General features: G+C 42.6%; 1 protein-coding gene across 1 annotated transcript in view; it reads right to left on the bottom strand.

Moving 5' to 3' along the window:
• Positions 1–1,929: 1,929 nt before the first annotated feature.
• Positions 1,930–18,335, bottom strand: part of LOC117245793 (mitogen-activated protein kinase kinase kinase 11) — a 55,025-nt gene continuing 38,619 nt past the window's right edge. The window contains exons 5-10 of the mRNA XM_033609324.2: positions 15,608–15,854; positions 11,475–11,591; positions 7,787–7,958; positions 7,560–7,678; positions 6,753–7,373; positions 1,930–2,675 (exon numbers count right to left, since the gene is read on the bottom strand). Coding sequence (XP_033465215.1) covers positions 2,074–2,675; positions 6,753–7,373; positions 7,560–7,678; positions 7,787–7,958; positions 11,475–11,591; positions 15,608–15,854 — 1,878 coding nt within the window. The 3' untranslated portion in view covers positions 1,930–2,073. The remainder of the gene's footprint in view (positions 2,676–6,752; positions 7,374–7,559; positions 7,679–7,786; positions 7,959–11,474; positions 11,592–15,607; positions 15,855–18,335) is intronic.

Below are 18,335 nucleotides of genomic sequence, written 5' to 3'. Positions count from 1 at the left end.
CCTGCTTCTCTAGTCTCACAAAGCCAGCCTACATCTCACCACTAAATGTTTTGACCCATGTTTCCCATCACCAATGTTTAGATGGTCCCTGGCCCCCTGGTCCCTGAAGCTAAATCTTATCAAATGGGGGTGCGTGACCTAATGCGTATCGATTTAGAGGTCTTTAACCATAAAAAGGTTGAGAACAGTTCTCTTAGCTTGGCATTAAGAGATGAAACAGGGGGAAACAGCTGGCCTGGCTCTGTCCAAAGGCAATAAAATCCATTGATCAGCACCTCGTTTTCTTTTCATGGAGTCTTCACTGATTGCCTGGCAACCTCCTGGCAAAACAAAACTCTAGGAAGTCAATGCTATTAAAAAAACAAGATGTGATTTATTAATGAGGGAATTTCACAAAGCTGGAAGACAGATTTTGTTAACTTTGGACAGAACTAGCTAGCTTTTTACCCCTGCTTTTATGCTAAGCTAAGCTTATCGTCTGCTGGCTCCAGCTTCATATTGAAAGGTACGATATAACCGTAGCATTAATCTTTTCATATCACTCTCACTCAAGTAAGCAAATAAGTGGGTTACCCAAAATGTCAAACTATTCTCTTGGATTTTTTTTTTTTCATTCCTTCTCTCAGAAACTAAATTTTGTGGATCATTACAGGTAGATTTAACATTCCCGCAACAACCACAACACTTTTCCTGATTCAAACATTGGAAGATGAGACTAATAACAGCTATGCAATGCTCATCCAATCCGGTCAAGGAGAGAAGTGTCAATCATGTCTGCCAAACTGCAGGCTGGCTTGTGAGGCTACTACTACTCTGGTTGACTGTACAAATAAATAAATTATTCAATGAAGCTTCCATACAGACGTATTATAGTATTTGCAAATACTTCAAAGTATTTGGTTGAACCTTCCTACAGCATCAGACGGGTAGTGATAAGACGGCAAGGGTGATATTTAATCAGATAACCACAGAAAAGTATATTTAAGTTGTGTTTAAATACTATCTGTGATTGTCTCAACTTTCTCTGTGCTGTCCAGTGCGGCAGCCTCCACCCGTCTGGCACTCCATGGAGGTAAAAACAATGTATTTGCAAACACTCTTTGTCCCAGCCCTTACTCTGTCACAGTGGCATTCTTTGGCATATGAGGGGAATGCAGAGGGCTCCCCCGTCCTGTTTCCGGCACTGTGTCGCCTGCCAGCCCAATGAATCTGTCCAATCCCTGGCATTTCAAGGGGAATGTGACTGGAATTTTATCTGCTTCCAAGTGGAATGTCTGGGTCATGGATTTGTCTTGGATTTCATGAGTGGCCTGGAATATCCACTCTGAGTGCTTTCTCCCATAATGCAACAGGCAGCTGCTGTTTAAAATAAAAAAACAAAAACAGTAAGCTTTCCTTGAACAATGAGTCTAGACATACATGCACACACGCACGCACGCACATGACATTTTCTTCCACGGCAACACTAAGCTGATTTGCAAATTTAAGCCAAATTCATAGCATCTTCCCTATGCACCAGATTAACCATTCAAGAAATCTTGAAAAGATATATACTAAAAACACTTCACAAAATAAGGCACTCCAATTTTTCCATTGTCCTGAATGCTTTCAGTCTGCAGAGAGGTAGAGGCAGATGAAGCTGTGCAAGTCGCCTTATCCACCTCTGCATTGTCACAATGCTTCAAAGGTAGGGGGGAGATGAAAGCAGGTGATATGAGCAGTCTGATAGAATCTGAAGATGGGACTAGTGATCTGTGTTCTGCTCCTTCAAAGGGAAAGAGAAACCGAGATAAAGAGGAAGAATGAAATGGGCACCAGCTATTGGTTCAAAGGCAGCTATCCCACAATCCAATGTACCACCTTTCACTGGCTTTCAGGATTCCAAAGCAGCAGGCTGGTGTATAAATAGGACCTGCAATGATTGGAGCTCCCATGGGGGAAACCTACCTCAGTGGGTAGTGATGGGTGTGCGTTTTTTTTTTGTTGTTGTTTTGTTTTGTTTTTACAAGATTCCAAATCCTCGCTAGGATAAAGTAGTGGAAAGGACTGTGTTGCCTTGCCACAGGCACAGGTTTAGAACCTATCGTCTCTGAGTTGCGTTGGGGACTTGAAGGGCTTGAGCCCCAGTGTCTTGCGGGGATGAGCTCTCTCTTTGGCGCCATCTATGGGCTTGCTGCAGGCTGCCCAGCCAAGGTCAATGAGTGGCGAGTCGGCCAGGTTGATGGGCGCTATACGGAATGAGGGCAGTGTGGGTGAGCCATTAGTGGAGCACGGGGCAGAACGGGAGGTGGGAAAGGGAGCCGAGAAGGGGTCGAAGGGGGAAGCTGTGTCCGAGCCGCTTGAGGGGTCAGCCTTGAGGGTGAACGGGTCACAGTCTGGCGATGGGAAGGGGTCACAGTTGGTGAAAGGGTTGGTAGGGGAGGGTTGGTAGCCCAGAGGGCTGCTGTCCACACGGTGTGGGCTGCGGCCACCACCTGAGTTCCCACCACCAGCCGAGATGAAGCTCCAGGGGTCGATGCGGGGGCGGATGGGGGACGGGCGGGGCCGGGGGATGACATTGACTTCCAGGCGACGGGTTTTGGGGCTCCAGAGGGCGGGGTTGGGGTGAAGAGATAAGGACACAGAGGGTTTGTCATCGGCGTCTTGTGTGTCTTGGCATAAGGGCAGGTCCAATACTGTAAGGAAGAGACAAAAAAAACATTAGAAGGGCACTCCAGCCATTTGTGACTTGCTCTAAATCAAAAGTTTAAACATTTAACATTATATTTTGATGTTCTCAGTGGCTTAGCATCGCACAACGTCAGCTCAAATTGGTTACCGTTGGGTTTTAAAAGGTTTTGATACTCTAAAAGCCAAGACTTCATTTAAAGTCAAGCAAAACTCTAAAATGACCAAAAATTGAGATGTTGACATACATCTACTTTTATCTAGAAATGAATGCTTACAATATCCGTCAGATTTTGATTGGGCATGCCGCATTTAGTACCTCACTAAGTTGGTTGACTTGTGAGAGACTTCAAATAGAGGTCAAAATCAAAGCAGTTGAGGCCAAGATGTCCTGGCTTATGCTGAGTCCTACGTTCCCCATATTGGAACTAAAGAGCATCTTTCATCAGACTGACCCAGCCTGTTAAATTTACTCATCTTTCACACTCAATGCCACAGTTTATAACACAGGTTTTCTGTCAAATATTTTAACTAACATTTAATATCAGAGCTATTTTCTGTGACTTCTCCTCCAGAGCCACAAAGAGGACATTATATAAGTGGTTTCACAGGCTGAGTAGAACTCCCCGTGACAAGTACACTGACCTTTATGTCTATAATCAGTGAGGTACCCCTTTAAGACACAATTTCAGAAAAAGGCTGCACAGTCAACATATAAAACATCTTCACCATCCTCTCCTTCACTTTCTTGCTCGAGGAGACTTTAATTGTTTATCTGCAAATTACAAATACTCTCAAACCACTGTAGTGTTGCCCTGGTGATCTTTTATGCACTCCTCTCCAATCTCAAATTTGCATTAGCTTTCTAATATTCTGCAAAACACATAAACCTGTATGGGGAAATTGATTCCAACAGAAACATGAAAGTGGTACATTATTGTTGCACAAAGAAATGAAACAATAACCAGCAGAGAATGTTGATGCAATTACTTTGAATTAAGTATAACGTGGTGCTGTGTAACTAGTTGACAGAGCTGAAACAGCAAGTGTAAATCAGCACTGACAAGAACATTAAACTCAGAATAAATCAGCCTGAATGAACATTTGCTATTTCCAAATGTGATGTGTCTGCCAAATGGCGTTATTTACATCAACAGCAACTCTCCAAGGCTGCTGAGCTATTCATCTGACAAGAAAGAGCAATCAGAAGTCACATGAGAGCGCGCGGGGTGGAAAAAAACACACCAGTGAAGGAATCCACTGCATTCATCTCTCTCTTTCAAGCACACAGTCACCGCCAGCAACCTTGTGGCAGTCTGTCTATGCATCTGAGCCTGAGTCATTACAGTCAATAAACATAATAAGATGTTTAGCTAAAACACTCACTGTTTAATTACGTGTGGCTTTTTGCCTCTGCGCGCTCGATGTAATGAGCGCATGCGGTTTGTGAGATTACGGCTGTTAGCGACGGAACAGGCGAGGCATGTCTGCTCGGTACCTGCGGGGCAGAGCTGTAAGAACCTCTCTGTGGAGAATCCAAGGCTTTGTGAGTCAAACGGACCAGATATAGAGTGTGAAATGTTACCAGAGGGCCCTCTTAAAGCCCTCGTAAAGCCCACTCACTCTTAAAACAACCAATACCCACGCCTCCATCATTATGGCTCTAAACTGTGTCAGTGCTTCTAAGAAATGCATATTAGTGTTTGGGTAAAACATGTGAATGTACTGTACAGTAAATCAAAGTGTTGCTGATATGCAGATCATCTCTGTTAACAACACACGTGAATCAAAACAAATGTATAAATATGCCCCATGAGAAGTGAACATCGCACTTCCACATGTAATTTTGAGGAGGAATATGAATGTTAATCCCTCCTGAATGTGATCTTTCATCATGTGTCGTGTGCATCCTGTACGGCATACAGGCATACATTTGGCATGTCTCCATATGAACATTTGCTCAAACTGGAGGGTAAATACACCCAAGACGCACTGTTGATCTCCAGCCAAACTATCCCAAGCACTGCCCAGAAAGAATAGTATAATATGTTAGCAAATTTGAATCCAGCACTTCTCTGTCTGCATGACCTCAGCTGCATCCCCGATGTTTTGCATTCATCTTCAACTTTGCAATAAAGGAAAAACTCCGGCTTGAAAGAGGGAAAACAACAGAGGATTGGATGCTAGCTTTGCTTAGCAAGTATTAGCAGTGAAGTATGGAGGGCCAGCTGTTACCTGAGATATGCAAATAGTCCAAGACGAGCTTTGATGTAAATGAAAAAGCTTGTGCAGCACTGAAGCCTCCCTTGTGCCAGAAAGATCTTGCTAAAAAGTAACAATAATAATTCTGCTAGAACTGTGAGGGAACATTGTAATGCTGAAAAGGTACTTAGTCAAGGTAAAATGTGGATCCAGCTGCAGTGTGGGGGCCTCCTAAAAACAAGCATGGTGCGGGAAAGACGGCCTTTTCATAAAAACTTGGCTGTCTATGCAGTAGAATTTGGTGCTACGTGACCAGAGAAAAACAGACAAAAAAGGCTGTGGCATTCACTTTTGCTCAAGAGGCAAAAAACCTACAACAACCAGAATACACTGCGCTGCACTGGACCAATAAACACTCCTGCTGGAGGGTAACGTAGTGCAAACTAATCCGTTTTCCCACAGGAAACACTATGGTGGCCAGCTGGTCACAAATGATCTCTTATAACAATTAAACAGTAAGATAAATACGTTCCTGAAAACCTTTAAGGTGAGAAATTGGCAACACAGTAACAGAATCTTGGTTCTTATTTAATCAGTACTGCTTAGTTTTACTGTTTAATCTCAATTTGTTCAGCCTAAACTTTAACAATTCAAGAAACAGTATGGCGACCACTTCCTTTTCCACAAATTCTCATATTACAGCCAAACAGTGCACTAAAATATGTTTCTGGGAACATTTTAAGGGAGATACAGTCAATACAGGTACAGAATTTTGGTTTATATTTGATCAGCGCTGCTTAAATTTACAGTTTGATTCAAGTTAAGTCTGCATTTGAGAGAAACAGGAGCGTCTCTCTCTCGATGGCTTCTGTACTCTTTGTGTTGGTTGTGTCGGGCATAAAAGAATGCGGAAATACAATCTGCAGTTTGAGGAACAGCCCTAGAGCCAGCGATGCGTCATCTGGAGGATTTAAGATGGGGGGAGGAGGGTAATCTTGGCGCTGGTAAGATGTAGAGAAGTTAACCAAAGTTCATTTACATATAAGCATTGTTGTGTTGCTGGGTGAAAACTGGCAAAGTATTCCCTTAAGGAACTGCGGATGAATCATTGATTTGATTTAGACAGAAGACTGTAATTTAAAGGGGCACTCCAGCGATTTATTCATCTCTATAAACAGATTTCTACATATGAATGCAGAATCTGTGGGAAAAGGTACAAGATTTTGGTATTTGAAGCATTCCTGTTTTCGTTTGTTGTCTGTTTACAGTCTGAGTACTGACCAATTATGTTTTAGCAGCAGGTAAATACTCCATGTGGAGAGCAAAAGGCCAAAAGCTATCATCTGACAACAATTTAGCTTTTCATTAACCCTATCTTTGAGTTCAAGTGGACGTTTGTGCCAAATTTGAGGAAATTCCCTCACAGTGCTCTTTAGATATCACGCTCATAAGAATGGGACGGACAACCCGAAAACATAATGCTTTCGGCCACGGCCTTCGCCGCCGCAGAGGCATAAAATAATAAAAGCAGCAGAGACTGAGATATCCTGACTTTTAGCCTCTAATATGAGTCACCATCCCAAAATGCTGGACTTCCTACACTTCCGATAATGCAACCTGATAGAATCTTCTACTAGATCCTAACTGTCTGGGGAAACATGCACTTTTTCAAACCCCACACCCCCAGTTAGTCACACAAGCCTTCTGTTAAAAAAAGAAAAAGAACCTATACTGAGACACATTCTGCTGCCATTTCTGGCTGCACTGCTTCAGATAATACTGTCCGACAAGAGTAATTATTGTGACAGGTCTAGTGACTACTAAACTGACTTTCGCTTTTAAAATGGTGGAGTGACTCTTTGAGGTGGAAAAGTTAGACTGACCCAGCTGAGAGGTGTGCAGGCCTTGGCTGGACCTCCTCCTCCTGTCAGCTTTGTGCTCCCAGGCCTCACAGCCAAGCTCCCCGTTAGTCGAATAGGAACTTGGGGTCCATTCCCCTGGGCTGGCCCTGCCGTGCTGCAGAGGAGTCCTGGGGCTCTGCGGACTTTGCGGTATCTGCGGCGTCCGGTGGCCGCCCCTCTCACGAGGATTCGGCGGAGGTGGCGTCAGGGGTAAGGGCTTCAGTTCTTGGTACTGCAGAGGTAAATCCAAGAGCGGTCTGGGGAGCGTCTCAGAGGTGGAGAAGGTGATGAGATCGTCCACCACCGGGGGGTCTGAAATGAGGGGCATAGGGGATGAGATCTCTGGTTCAGAGGGGGTGCGGCTCTCCAGGGAAGGGAGGTTAGTTCGAGGGGGCACCCTTGGGGGAATATCCAGGCAGCGACCTAGTCCTACGGAGGCCAGGAGGGAGCCGCTGCCCAGCAGGGCCCGGTGGGTGCTCTTAATAAGGCCACCGTGGGAACCCCTCTCAGGCCTGGGGGAGCCAGCTGGGGAGGAACCCCCTTCCTCGCTGACCGAGTCTCGCTGAGGTAGAGGAAGCCGCAGGCTGTCCTTCACTGAGGAGCCTGCAGAGAGAGAGAAAAACGTTTTTTTTTGTTAAGCTTTAAAAAGACAAAGGCGAGAGAGACGAGGCATTTATTATTCATTTAGCTTTTATACATAATTCACAGTCATGACAGTGTGAATAGTAACAGTGGCTAATGGGAGATATGCGGCTGGTGGTTAGGCTAGTGATGGAGGGCGTTGGGTACCGTTCTGAGCAGGGGGAATGGGAGGGGTAGGCGTGGAGGGTCTGTACTCCTCAAAGTCATCCTTGGATTCCCCCTTCTCATTGCTGTCCGACTCCAGGAGCTTGGCCCTCATCGACAGACTGAAAGTGTGAAGAAATTAAAAAATATTTAAGCGTGGTAAGATGAGATCAATCAAATCCTCCATTTTAAATGTTTACATGTAGAAGAAAAGAACAGTCCTGCTGTACCTGCTTTCCTGGGGACTCAGACGCAGGACTTTTGGGCTTTTGGGACTTTTCGGGCTCTGGGGCCTCCAGTGGGGGCCCAGCCTCAGGTCTCCATTGGCTTGTTTATGAGAGGGGGCCTCTAGGGGCCAGACCGAGCTCAGACCAAATGCCCTGCTGTTGTCACTGGGACTGACTGCAGAGAGCAGAGGAGAGAAAAATGAACATCAGCTTGCATGTTATCAGTATGCATACTGCTCAGCTGTATCCTAATGAGGTGTGCATTTTTAAAAGGCAGGTTTCACCGATAAAATTGACGTTGCCCTGCAATCATCTCCAACACAATGACCTTTAATTGACTCCTGCTACAGCTAGAATTCATGCAACTTCAATGCACTCTTTCTGCTCATATTTCTGCCCAGCTCAAGTCCTTATTTACTCTAATACAGTGTTAAGAATACCTCATCATGTGGACATAGTCCAGATGGTAACGTCCAAGGGTTTCACAGAGCAGAAAGTGCGAGAGGAAGGAGTCAAAGTCACCCGGGAAAAGATGAGAGGAGGAGCAGAGTGCTAATAAAAGCTGGGATTTCAACTGCAATTCACACACTTTACCGCAGCTGTGGTGCCACATCTCATCCCACCACTCTCCCAACCAACTGGCTTGTGTTGCTAACACAAAGTGTGTGAACATCGTGCGAACATTCACACACAGAAGTTATATGCTGGGCTTCCTGACACACAACACCTCCCAACATACAGACCCAATCACACCCTTCAAAAAGCCTTATGCACTCTTCTCGACATAACACCTGACATGTTAGTCAGAAGAAGAGTGGTCTGGGCACTAATGTAAAATACTTCAAATACCAAGAAAACTAAACCACATCTTGTATTTCAGCTCTGGTGCTGCTTATTTCCGCTGATTCCCCCATTCATGTCATTTCATTTGAGCTTCAGAAATGGGAAAAACTAAATATGCTCTCTGAATGGACATGTTGTATTATTTTCTTTGGCCCCGACTACACTGGAGGCCTGGCTGATGCACTTTGCCTCCCATCACTCTCCAACACAATGTTTTCAAAGCAAGCACAGAGGTCAGGTGATAGTGTCAGCGTGGCAATTTCATCAAGATCAGACAGTGGCTTTCAAAAAAAAGAAAAGAAAAAAAAAAGACCCCTTTCCCAGCATATTCCTCAGTAAACACAATTTCTTTTGCAATATTGTCACTGCTGATATCATCATGTGTTGATGGAATATATCTTGATGGTTATAATATTTTTTAATATCTCACAATTGGCTCCTCTGCTCATCATCCGCCCCATGTTGATGGCCTTGTCATTTGTGAAAAAAATAAAGAGGAAAGGCAACTAAACAGCAAGAATATTAGTCTACAGCGATGCAAGTGGCTCTGTGAGGTTTACAGCCCAGGGGAAAAATGGTTTCGGTCTCTATAGTTAATTTCCACATTATTAACAACTGTGCACAGGGTGAATTTTTATTAAACTCATCCATTTGAATTTTATTAAGGCTTAAAGTTATGCATATTCAAGGGTGGGTCCATTCTGAGGGACAGGTAGATGCATCCATTGACAGGTTGCTAAGACAGCAACAACATTGGTTAGGTAACGTAACTATGGTATAACCCCAGAGTCACAGAGTATATGAGTAGCTGCAGCTATTTCAGTGTTTTAGTGTTTCAGTTCATGACAGTTAATTTTAATGTTTTGGTCAGCTAAAAAAGTCATGTTCAGAGTTTGGTTGTGCTTAAGCCAGTTTTTAGCAAGCCCAAATTAGCATTATGAAAGTTAACCACTGCTGTAAACACACCACGCTACCCAGGCTAGCAGCTAGCATGATGATTAGCTCCACCCTCTCATCCAAACATGGTCACTTTTGACTCCAAAAATCCAAGATGGCCACAGCCAATATGCCAACTTGAGGCTTCAAAACAGGAATCCACAAACTAATGGGTGACATCACAGTGGCTAAGTCCATTATTTTACACATAAAGTACTGCTGATGTTGTCAAAGGTTATTAGTTTTGAAAGATTTAGTCAAAAATCAAAGTATTAGCTAAATCAAAATTTTGACTTGATGACGAAACTACTTAAGAAAATCACTTATTACATGTCACCCTGTGGGGGACAGAACTATCTGTACTTAATTTGGCTCCAATAAAGTAAATGTTGAGAAATTGCAATGGAGGAGTGAAGATTTGAACCTGATGGTGGCACTAGAGGGAAGTTCAGGGGATCACCAACTGTGTAGGATTCATCCTCTGGGAATCATCGATATCTGTACCAAATTCCATCCCAATCCATTGAAAAGTTGTTGAGAGACCGAGTGACTGATCAACCAGCTGGCATCCCCAGAACTATGATGCCTGCATGGCTAGAAACACAGCATGTGTATCATCATATCAACATATAAATGTAAAGACTTCTATACCCCAGGTGCTAATCCTGCCCCTATTCAGAAGATGCCAGCACATGTCAGCCTACTGACATGCTAAAAATGCTAACTTCTACAATCCCAGAGTTCAAAAAGTCCCTGAAAACTAATTCTAGGACGATCAATCATTCTGTAGCTTTCCTTGTGCCCCGCTATACTCATTTGTATTAACAGAACAAAAATCCCGTTGAATGGAACTCTGTGGACTAATGCAAATCAATTTGGCAGTTCTCTAGACAAATAAGTTTGTGAGGCCCCAGCAATAAATCACTGCTTGCTACCGAGAGGGCAAGCATAAATACCCACTAAACACATTTTAATGACAGGCACACTCATGGCTTAGTGATAGCTATTAAGGAAAGTCATTAGGAAGTAAAGAAAACCAGCCCTCTATTTGATAATAAATGAAGCTGGCAGATGTTTTAGATTTACTAACCACTTTTACAGATAAATGTTTCACTGCGATTTGTGCTTTTATGTCAACCCCCAGTGGTAATTGTTTAAAGAAAAAAAATCCCTTTCATTGCTTGTTGCTACACCACAAATTTCCTTTTGGGTTTTGTTAAGACGCCCTGTGACCTACTGGCTACAATTTCCCTCCGAAGGGAAATGATCTCGGGGCGTTTGTCTAGGAGCCTGACAAGCAGAAGAGTATTGTAAATCTCTGCCGCTGCTGCAACCCTTCTCAACCCCTTCTCCTGGAGCAATGAATTCCTCCTTGCTTATTTTTAATTCACTAAACCGCACTGTAGCCACTACATGCATATAAAACCGTGGATACTTTCTGCCTGGAAAATGCAGCTCAATGGCTCCCCCCGCTGCAGCAATGAGGAAACTGCAGGCCGGTGGAGCAGAGCAGGGGCTGCAGTGGAAAAAAGCTGCTGAGAAGTGCTGAGCCGCTGAGAGGAAGTCAGATAATATTTGGACTGGAACAGACTGTTGAAAAGGGAAAAGGGTGTGTGTGTGAGAGAGAGAGAGAGAGAGAGAGAGAGAGAGCAGTAAAGCAGGGAGGGGAAGAGAGAGAGAGAGAGAGAGAGAAAGAGGGGGCCCACAGGGAAACATGGGAAGACAAAAAAGACGAGTGGGTGGTTGAGAGCACATGAAAGGAGAGAATTTGGAAACTGAGAGAAGTAATGTTGCAACAGAGTCTGTGCGTGCACGCAAGAAGGCAAGACATTCTTTGTTTCCTAAATGTCTCTGCTAGCACACATGTGCACCTGTGCGTGTGTTTATCCAAGGGAAAAATGACTGCACTCACGTTGGATTGCACGGAAACGTGGGCCAAAGGAGGGCGAGGAGCCTGACCCCAAATCAGGAGAGTTCCGCCTCTTCTCCAGGCCCGGGGATGCCTGCACCGTAATCTTATGGATGAAATCTGCAACACACAAACATATACCACAGATGTTAGACCACCTGGATGTGTGATGGAGGCACCAACCAGAATACACACATTAAGTTTGGGTTTCCTCGCTCTACTTCACATTCATACATTCAAGAGTTGTCAGTTGTTTGTAGCTTCCTTATTTTTCTAAAACAGTCTGTGCTGACATTCATGGCAGTGGAAATCAAGTACATGTTATCAGATTGGTAACAAAAGTTTAAACAAAACAAAAGTTTCCTTACATTAAACATCAGATTTCAGTAGCCTTTTGTTACATGTATGGTTGCAGGGATATACCTGTTCAAAGAATACTATGATTTGAAAATGAATGGTTACACATATTTTCATTAAAAAATGGTTTCAAGTGTGAATAACAGTAATAAAACATTTGTTTAACTAAAAGAAACTTCTGTTTTCATTCTTCTAAGGGTCATTCTGATGGCTAATAATAATAATACTAATAATTCTGTAATACTGTGATACTGTGACACTGCAATATTTTCTGAGACGGTTATTATACCCTGAAAATCTCATACTGTTACAACCCTATTTACACGGCTAACTCTTTGCTGTGTTTTGGTGGGAACTGGCCACTTCATATTCAATGACAGTAACTATGAGCTAGCTGTGACTAACAGCATGCTACTGCTAGTTGCTATTAGCTAACACTAATAACAAGGTACGCAGCCCAGGAAGTGTCAGGAGGGTAAAATAATTAAAAATAACTACCAAAAATTAGTCATTTCTTCTCAGAAATTACACATAATTAAATTACCTCATCTAATAATTTGAGGAATGGTTTTCTAAAGGTTCAGCTACTAGCAGTAACTACTAGCTAGCTGTGACTAATAGCATGCTACTGCCACTTGCTATTAGCTAAGTTAACACTAATAACAAGGTACACAGACTAGGAAGTGTCCGGAGGGCTATATCATTAATAAATAATTACCAAAAATTAGTTATTTCAGCTCAGATATGACAATTTATAAGATTTTCTCATGTAATAATTTGAGGAATAATTTTCTAAAGATTCAGCTACTAGCAGTAACTACTAGCTAGCTGTGACATGCTATTGCTACTACTGGCTAATACCTAACAGTGCTAATAACAAAGTTAACATACCAGGAAGTGTCGGGAGGGGTAAAGGTTTCATAAATAATTCCCTAAATTTAGGAATTTGTAAATTGGTAATTTAATCTGAGGAATGATTTTCTGAAGATTTAGCTACTAGCAGTAATGACTAGCATAGAGTAGCAGTAGCAAGTTAGTAGGCTACTTACATGCAGCTAAGAGCAGAAAGCAACACTGTTAATATTGAGCTACACAGCCTGGTAGGTATCAGAAGGGACGTTTAATCTAATAAATTATTCATTAGGTTAGTAATTCATGCCCTCAAATTATTAACAGTTCCCTCAAATGAACATGCTCTGGGTACATCAATTTCCTTCCCTCAATCTGTAATTTCTACCCTTAGCTTTTTTAATTTCTTTTCTTTTAATTAATGGTTTGTGCCCTCAAATTACTAAATTAGTTCTTCATTTTCTCATGGATTCACATTTGAAGGATACGTCGTTTTAAATTGCAGAAACCTAAAGTATTATTAAATGCAGAGGTCTACAGGGAGATTGTAAGAGGGCACTGACAAATGGAGTGAAGGAGATATCGCTATTAATTTGAGGTAATGACATAATTATGTAGTCTGAAGTCATGACTTTATCAATCAGCTGAATACATTATAAATTCAAGGAAAGAAATTAAGTGACTCACGGGTGTGACTTAATCAATTAAGGTTATAAGCAAGTGTAATTTGCTAATCTACTCAGAGCACTCGCTACTAGCATTGGCTGATGCTTGCTATTTAGCAAAAGAAGCTAATACTTTGTTAAGGGACTTTTCATTATTTATCATAGGAGGGGGGTGGCTGGTGTGTAAATTCTATTTTTTTATTTTTTTATTGTAGTTTTTATGCTCCTAGAGCTACAAATATTTTTTCATTAGGCCTTCTTGAGTTACTTTGGGAAAAGGCATGACCCCTTCCTCCACCATAAATTACTTGTTTGATTTTAAAAACATACCCTTTGATGTTTGAAAGTTAAAAGTTGAAGACAAAATCCTGGAGTTGACAAAAACCTCGTTTTTTCCAGTCTTGTCATGCAAGCTGCTTAGTTAGTGCACACTGTATATTTTTTAAACAAATTTAAACGAGACATGTAGAATTAAGTAAATTTGATGAAATATCAATATTTTAAGCTTAGATGTTACAGAAGCGTTCAACCCACATAATGTGTTCAAGGACTGTCATAAATTTGAAAACCCAACGACAGTTTCAGTTTTTACAGTTTCTGGCTATGATAAATGGTGTAATCTTGGCCAATTTTAAAGATGCTATCCAGATGGTTAAATAAATACAAAATACAGCCATTTCAAATTGTATGCCCCTCCCCTAAGCCAAAATAAAAAACACAAGTCCTCCTCAGTGTTAAAAAAAAAAGTTGACATGCTTCCCCCTTTTGCACCACCCCTTCCCCTCTCATATGTAAATAACAGTCCCTAAGGTTAACTGATTAGACTCAGGCTATGTTTATAGTGTTTATAAGTAGAAACTAGGGCTGAATATTAAAAGACATTTCCTTTACAATAATATTCACTTTCACTTAAAGTGTAACTGAAATGACAGCCACACCACAGCAATTATGCTCAGCTATCTCTCCATTACCAGCCCATTTGTTTCTCTGTATATTTAGCCACTATACAACCATGACGGAGCCAAATTTGTGATGCAACTGCAAAGCCCCTAATAGTCTTTTAGCACAGCCTTAAGAGTATGCCACACTGCATTTCACTGCACATATTGTTTGTGTATGTGACAAATACCGCCTTTAAATCCTAAATCCTGCATAAGAACATCCTAAGCATGTTCTTATTTATATCTACGGGATAAAGCATAACATATAAGTTATTCCACAGGGTGCCAAGTGCAAGAGCAACACAGGATATAGAAAAAGGATAATAATAATATTGGTGGAAAGAGGAAGGAAAAAGAAAGGGAGTCAGACAGGTATGGTTAGGAGGAGAATAAAAACACAGACGAGGGAGCTAGAGGGGAGAGAGAAAAGGGTGAGGAAGGGATACCTAAAAAGAAAAAGGGAGGGAGAGAGCGAGAGAGAGGCATGGAGTGAGAGCGAGAGAGTGAAGAGAGGCCAGCCAGCAGTGTATCCATAGACAGGAAGTAACAAGGCGTGGTTGGCTCACTCTCCCCTCTCATCAACCCCCCCACCACCACCACATCACCGCCCTGCTGCTGCTGGGAAAGGCCTAACCACAACACACACACTCACATACACACACACACAAACACACACAGTGTATTTACGCATGCTTGCTCAGCCTAAAATACACTCACACACGCATCGAAACACACTGGATGTGAACTGCAGTGGGCTGTGTGACTTTGTGATAGTGGAGGATGCATAAGGAACAGCAGTCAGTTAAGTATTAGAGGACAAAAGGGAGCAGAAATGGAGTGTGTTGGTCAGTGTGAATATCAGGCCTGTGATTCACCTTTCACAGGACCAAAGCTGTAGTCGGTTTGTGTCTTACTGTGGTCTGAATGTTGTTTGAGGGGGCATTTTGAAGAGTTTGACATTTTTGTGATTGAAATACAAGTAAACAATTTCAGGTATATTGAAAGACAGCAGAAAATGGCCTCTATTTGCAGCCTCCTTTTCTAAATATCAACCTTCAAACCTACACGAGTCCAGTCGTGATAGGAACCTTCAGCACAGCCGAGCTACAAAATTACAGTTGCACCACAAAACTCTCTCCCTCACTTCCCCTTCTCTGCTCTCTTGTATTTTTTTTTTGCCTGTTGTTGTTTTTCTTGCTTCTTGAGACTGAGCCAGTAATGGCCCTTGAAATGGAATTTCTCGTCAAGACCATTGGCTGACACAATCCGACTAGTAGCTGATTTGTGACAGAGCAACTCAAAAACAGTTCAAACAAACACACACCTTGAGGCATGCTGATTTTCTCGCCGTTCTTGCACTTGAGCTTGTGCTTCTTGAAGGTGCCCTTCCTCTTCTTGACGTTGGGTTTCTCCTGGTTCTGGTTCAGGTGGAGGATGAGGAGGCTGAGCTCGCGCTCAAACACGTCCTGCTCCCACTGAGCCAGTTGCTGCTCGCGTTGCCGCAGGAACTCTTCGTGGGACTTCTGTTCCAGGGCCGCTCGCTTCAGCTCCTCCTCACGGCATCGCAGCTCCTGTGGGACGAAAAAGGACAAGTGCATGAAAGAGATGAGGAGGTGTTTAATACGAGGAGGTCCCAATCATGCGTGATGGAGGTATACAGTGTGAAATGAGCTGCTGGAGGTTGGTTGCAATCAAGCGAAAATGAAGCCAACACAGAAGTGCCAAAACCTGCAGTTCCTTGAATGGCCACTTGAGGCTGGCTCCAAGAGAGAGTCAATCCACATAGACCTCCATGTTAAAATACCTAACTTTACAGCAGAAATATATATGTTTACAGCCTGGTACAAAAACGATTTTGGTCTCATAAGCTAATTTTAACATTCATGACAAGTATATGGGGGTGAATTTTTATATAACTCAGCCATTTACATTTTATTAAGGCTTGAAGTTACACATAATAAGAGCGTGGCCACTTTGAGTGACAGGTGGGTGCCATCTGTTGACAAGTTGCTGCCTGTTGGTTTGGTAATGTAACAATAGCCCCTTTTCCACCGCTGGAACTTTTATCATTTACCCCCAAACTTTCCCTGAAAAAAGTACCTAGTAGGGGGGTAGGACTCTTCAGATTCCCCGGAATTCTTGAGGGGTCGGACTGTGTGCTGAAGAACACTGATCGGTGGAACACACACGTGTCAGTGTGTCTGCAAACTTTATTTCATTTCTACACACTCCACTTTGTTTGTTTCGATTTAGGATGGGTACCGACACCCTAAATCATCAAAGACCGTAGTATTGATAAGAGCTAACTGTATCGGTTCTCCTCTGCTCTCTGTGCCAGCGCTGAACTCCTCCACATACACACACATCCACACATGCACCAACGCGACATGGTAACCAGTGAACAGCCGAGCGGTCACGGTGGAAATGAAGTGAAGATAACTCGAAAAAATGACTCGAGCTGACGGCAGCTGCACTCATTACTCTAAGTGCAATTAAACCTTAGTGGGTAAGAAACCAATACTTCATCAATACATGTGTTCAGCGAGCATGAACATGTAAACATGTAGACAGCGATATTCAATATGCTCCGTCCACAGTCTCTCATCCACCGACACTAACGTTATGTCTTACACAAGGACAGCACGCTAGTTCAGCTGATAGTGAATTGTTACTAATAAGCTGAAATGAAGCTGTCTGTATGTAGACTAACTTAGTTTGACACTTATCTTAAAATACTTTTAAACTGAGCTGCTGGCTGAGACAAACAGCCCCAACTCTCTACCAGCATGTAACCAACCAAGCTGGCAGAGCCAAATACAGGGCATGCGCCGAATCATCGATGTCATCACGCTAATACGGATACATTTTCCGGAACTTTGTTTTGTGTTTTCAGTTCAAGAAAGTAAATAGTAATGTTTTGAATGTTTTGTCAGTCCATAGGGACTTGGGTTGGGAACCGGAGGGTCGCCTGTTCAAGTCCCCGTCCGGACCAAAATATGGAGCGTGGTGGCTGGAGAGGTGCCAGTTCACCTCCTGGGCACTGCCAGGGTGCCCTTGAGCAAGGCACCGAACCCCCAACCGCACGGGGCGCCTCACCAAGGGCAGCCCCCTCACTCTGACATCTCTCCAATTTGTGCATGTATAGGTCCTGTTTGTGCATTTGTGTGTCTTTCAGACCTGTGTGTAATTGACAAGCAAGAGTGAAAACATTGAATTTCCCCTCAGGGGGATTAATAAAGTAAATAAACTTAAACTTAACTCTGTTTGCCTAAAAATGTCTTATTCAGTGTTTGGGTGTACTAAAAGACCCACTAAGGCAGGGATACTCAATTTATTCACAATGGAAATGAACTGATTACCACTGGGAATTTGTTTGTACTTTGTAGTCAGCTCAATCATTTTTTAATTTCATTTTAAATACTTTATCAATCCCCGAGGGGAAATTCAGTTTTTTATAATGTGCCCAAGTGCATAAAAAACGTTTAACATAGAGCTTGTTCATATAAAAATAAGTGTCAGGAGAGGATATTCTTTTTTCTGGTAAGTACATTTTTTATGAAATGGTTTCAAGCCTGGCTTTAGCTAGTGAAAATTAGCATTAGTATTATCATAGTTAACCACAGCTGTACTGTGCTAACCAAGCTAGCAGCTAGCATTAGGGTTAGCTCCACCCTCTCATCCAAATATTGTCTTTTCTGGCTCCAAAAAAAAAAAACAATGGTAACAGCCAAAATACTCAATTTGAAGCTTTAAAACAGGAGTTCACAAACCATTGGTGATGACATGGTGGGGACGTCCATTATTTCATACAGTCTATGGTGGCGGTGAAACCTTTCATGAGCATTAACTGCAGGATGACCTGCAAGTTAACCATCTGACATTTTATGTGATGTTCCACAGATTAATGTTTGGTCTCAAGGGGTGACACACCTGAAAAGGTTGTATCTTACAGTTAATTAAATTCTGAATGGCCCACATGACACCAGAGTCCAAAGTGAAATTAACGGTTTCTAAGATAACCTGTCTTTTCTTCTTTGTCACATCTGTATCAA

This window comes from Epinephelus lanceolatus, chromosome 22 (genome assembly GCF_041903045.1).
Source record: "Epinephelus lanceolatus isolate andai-2023 chromosome 22, ASM4190304v1, whole genome shotgun sequence".
NCBI classification, from domain to species: Eukaryota; Metazoa; Chordata; class Actinopteri; order Perciformes; family Serranidae; genus Epinephelus; species Epinephelus lanceolatus.
The sequence above is the reverse complement of the archived record's forward strand: the minus strand, read 5'-3'. Positions and strand labels throughout refer to the sequence as shown.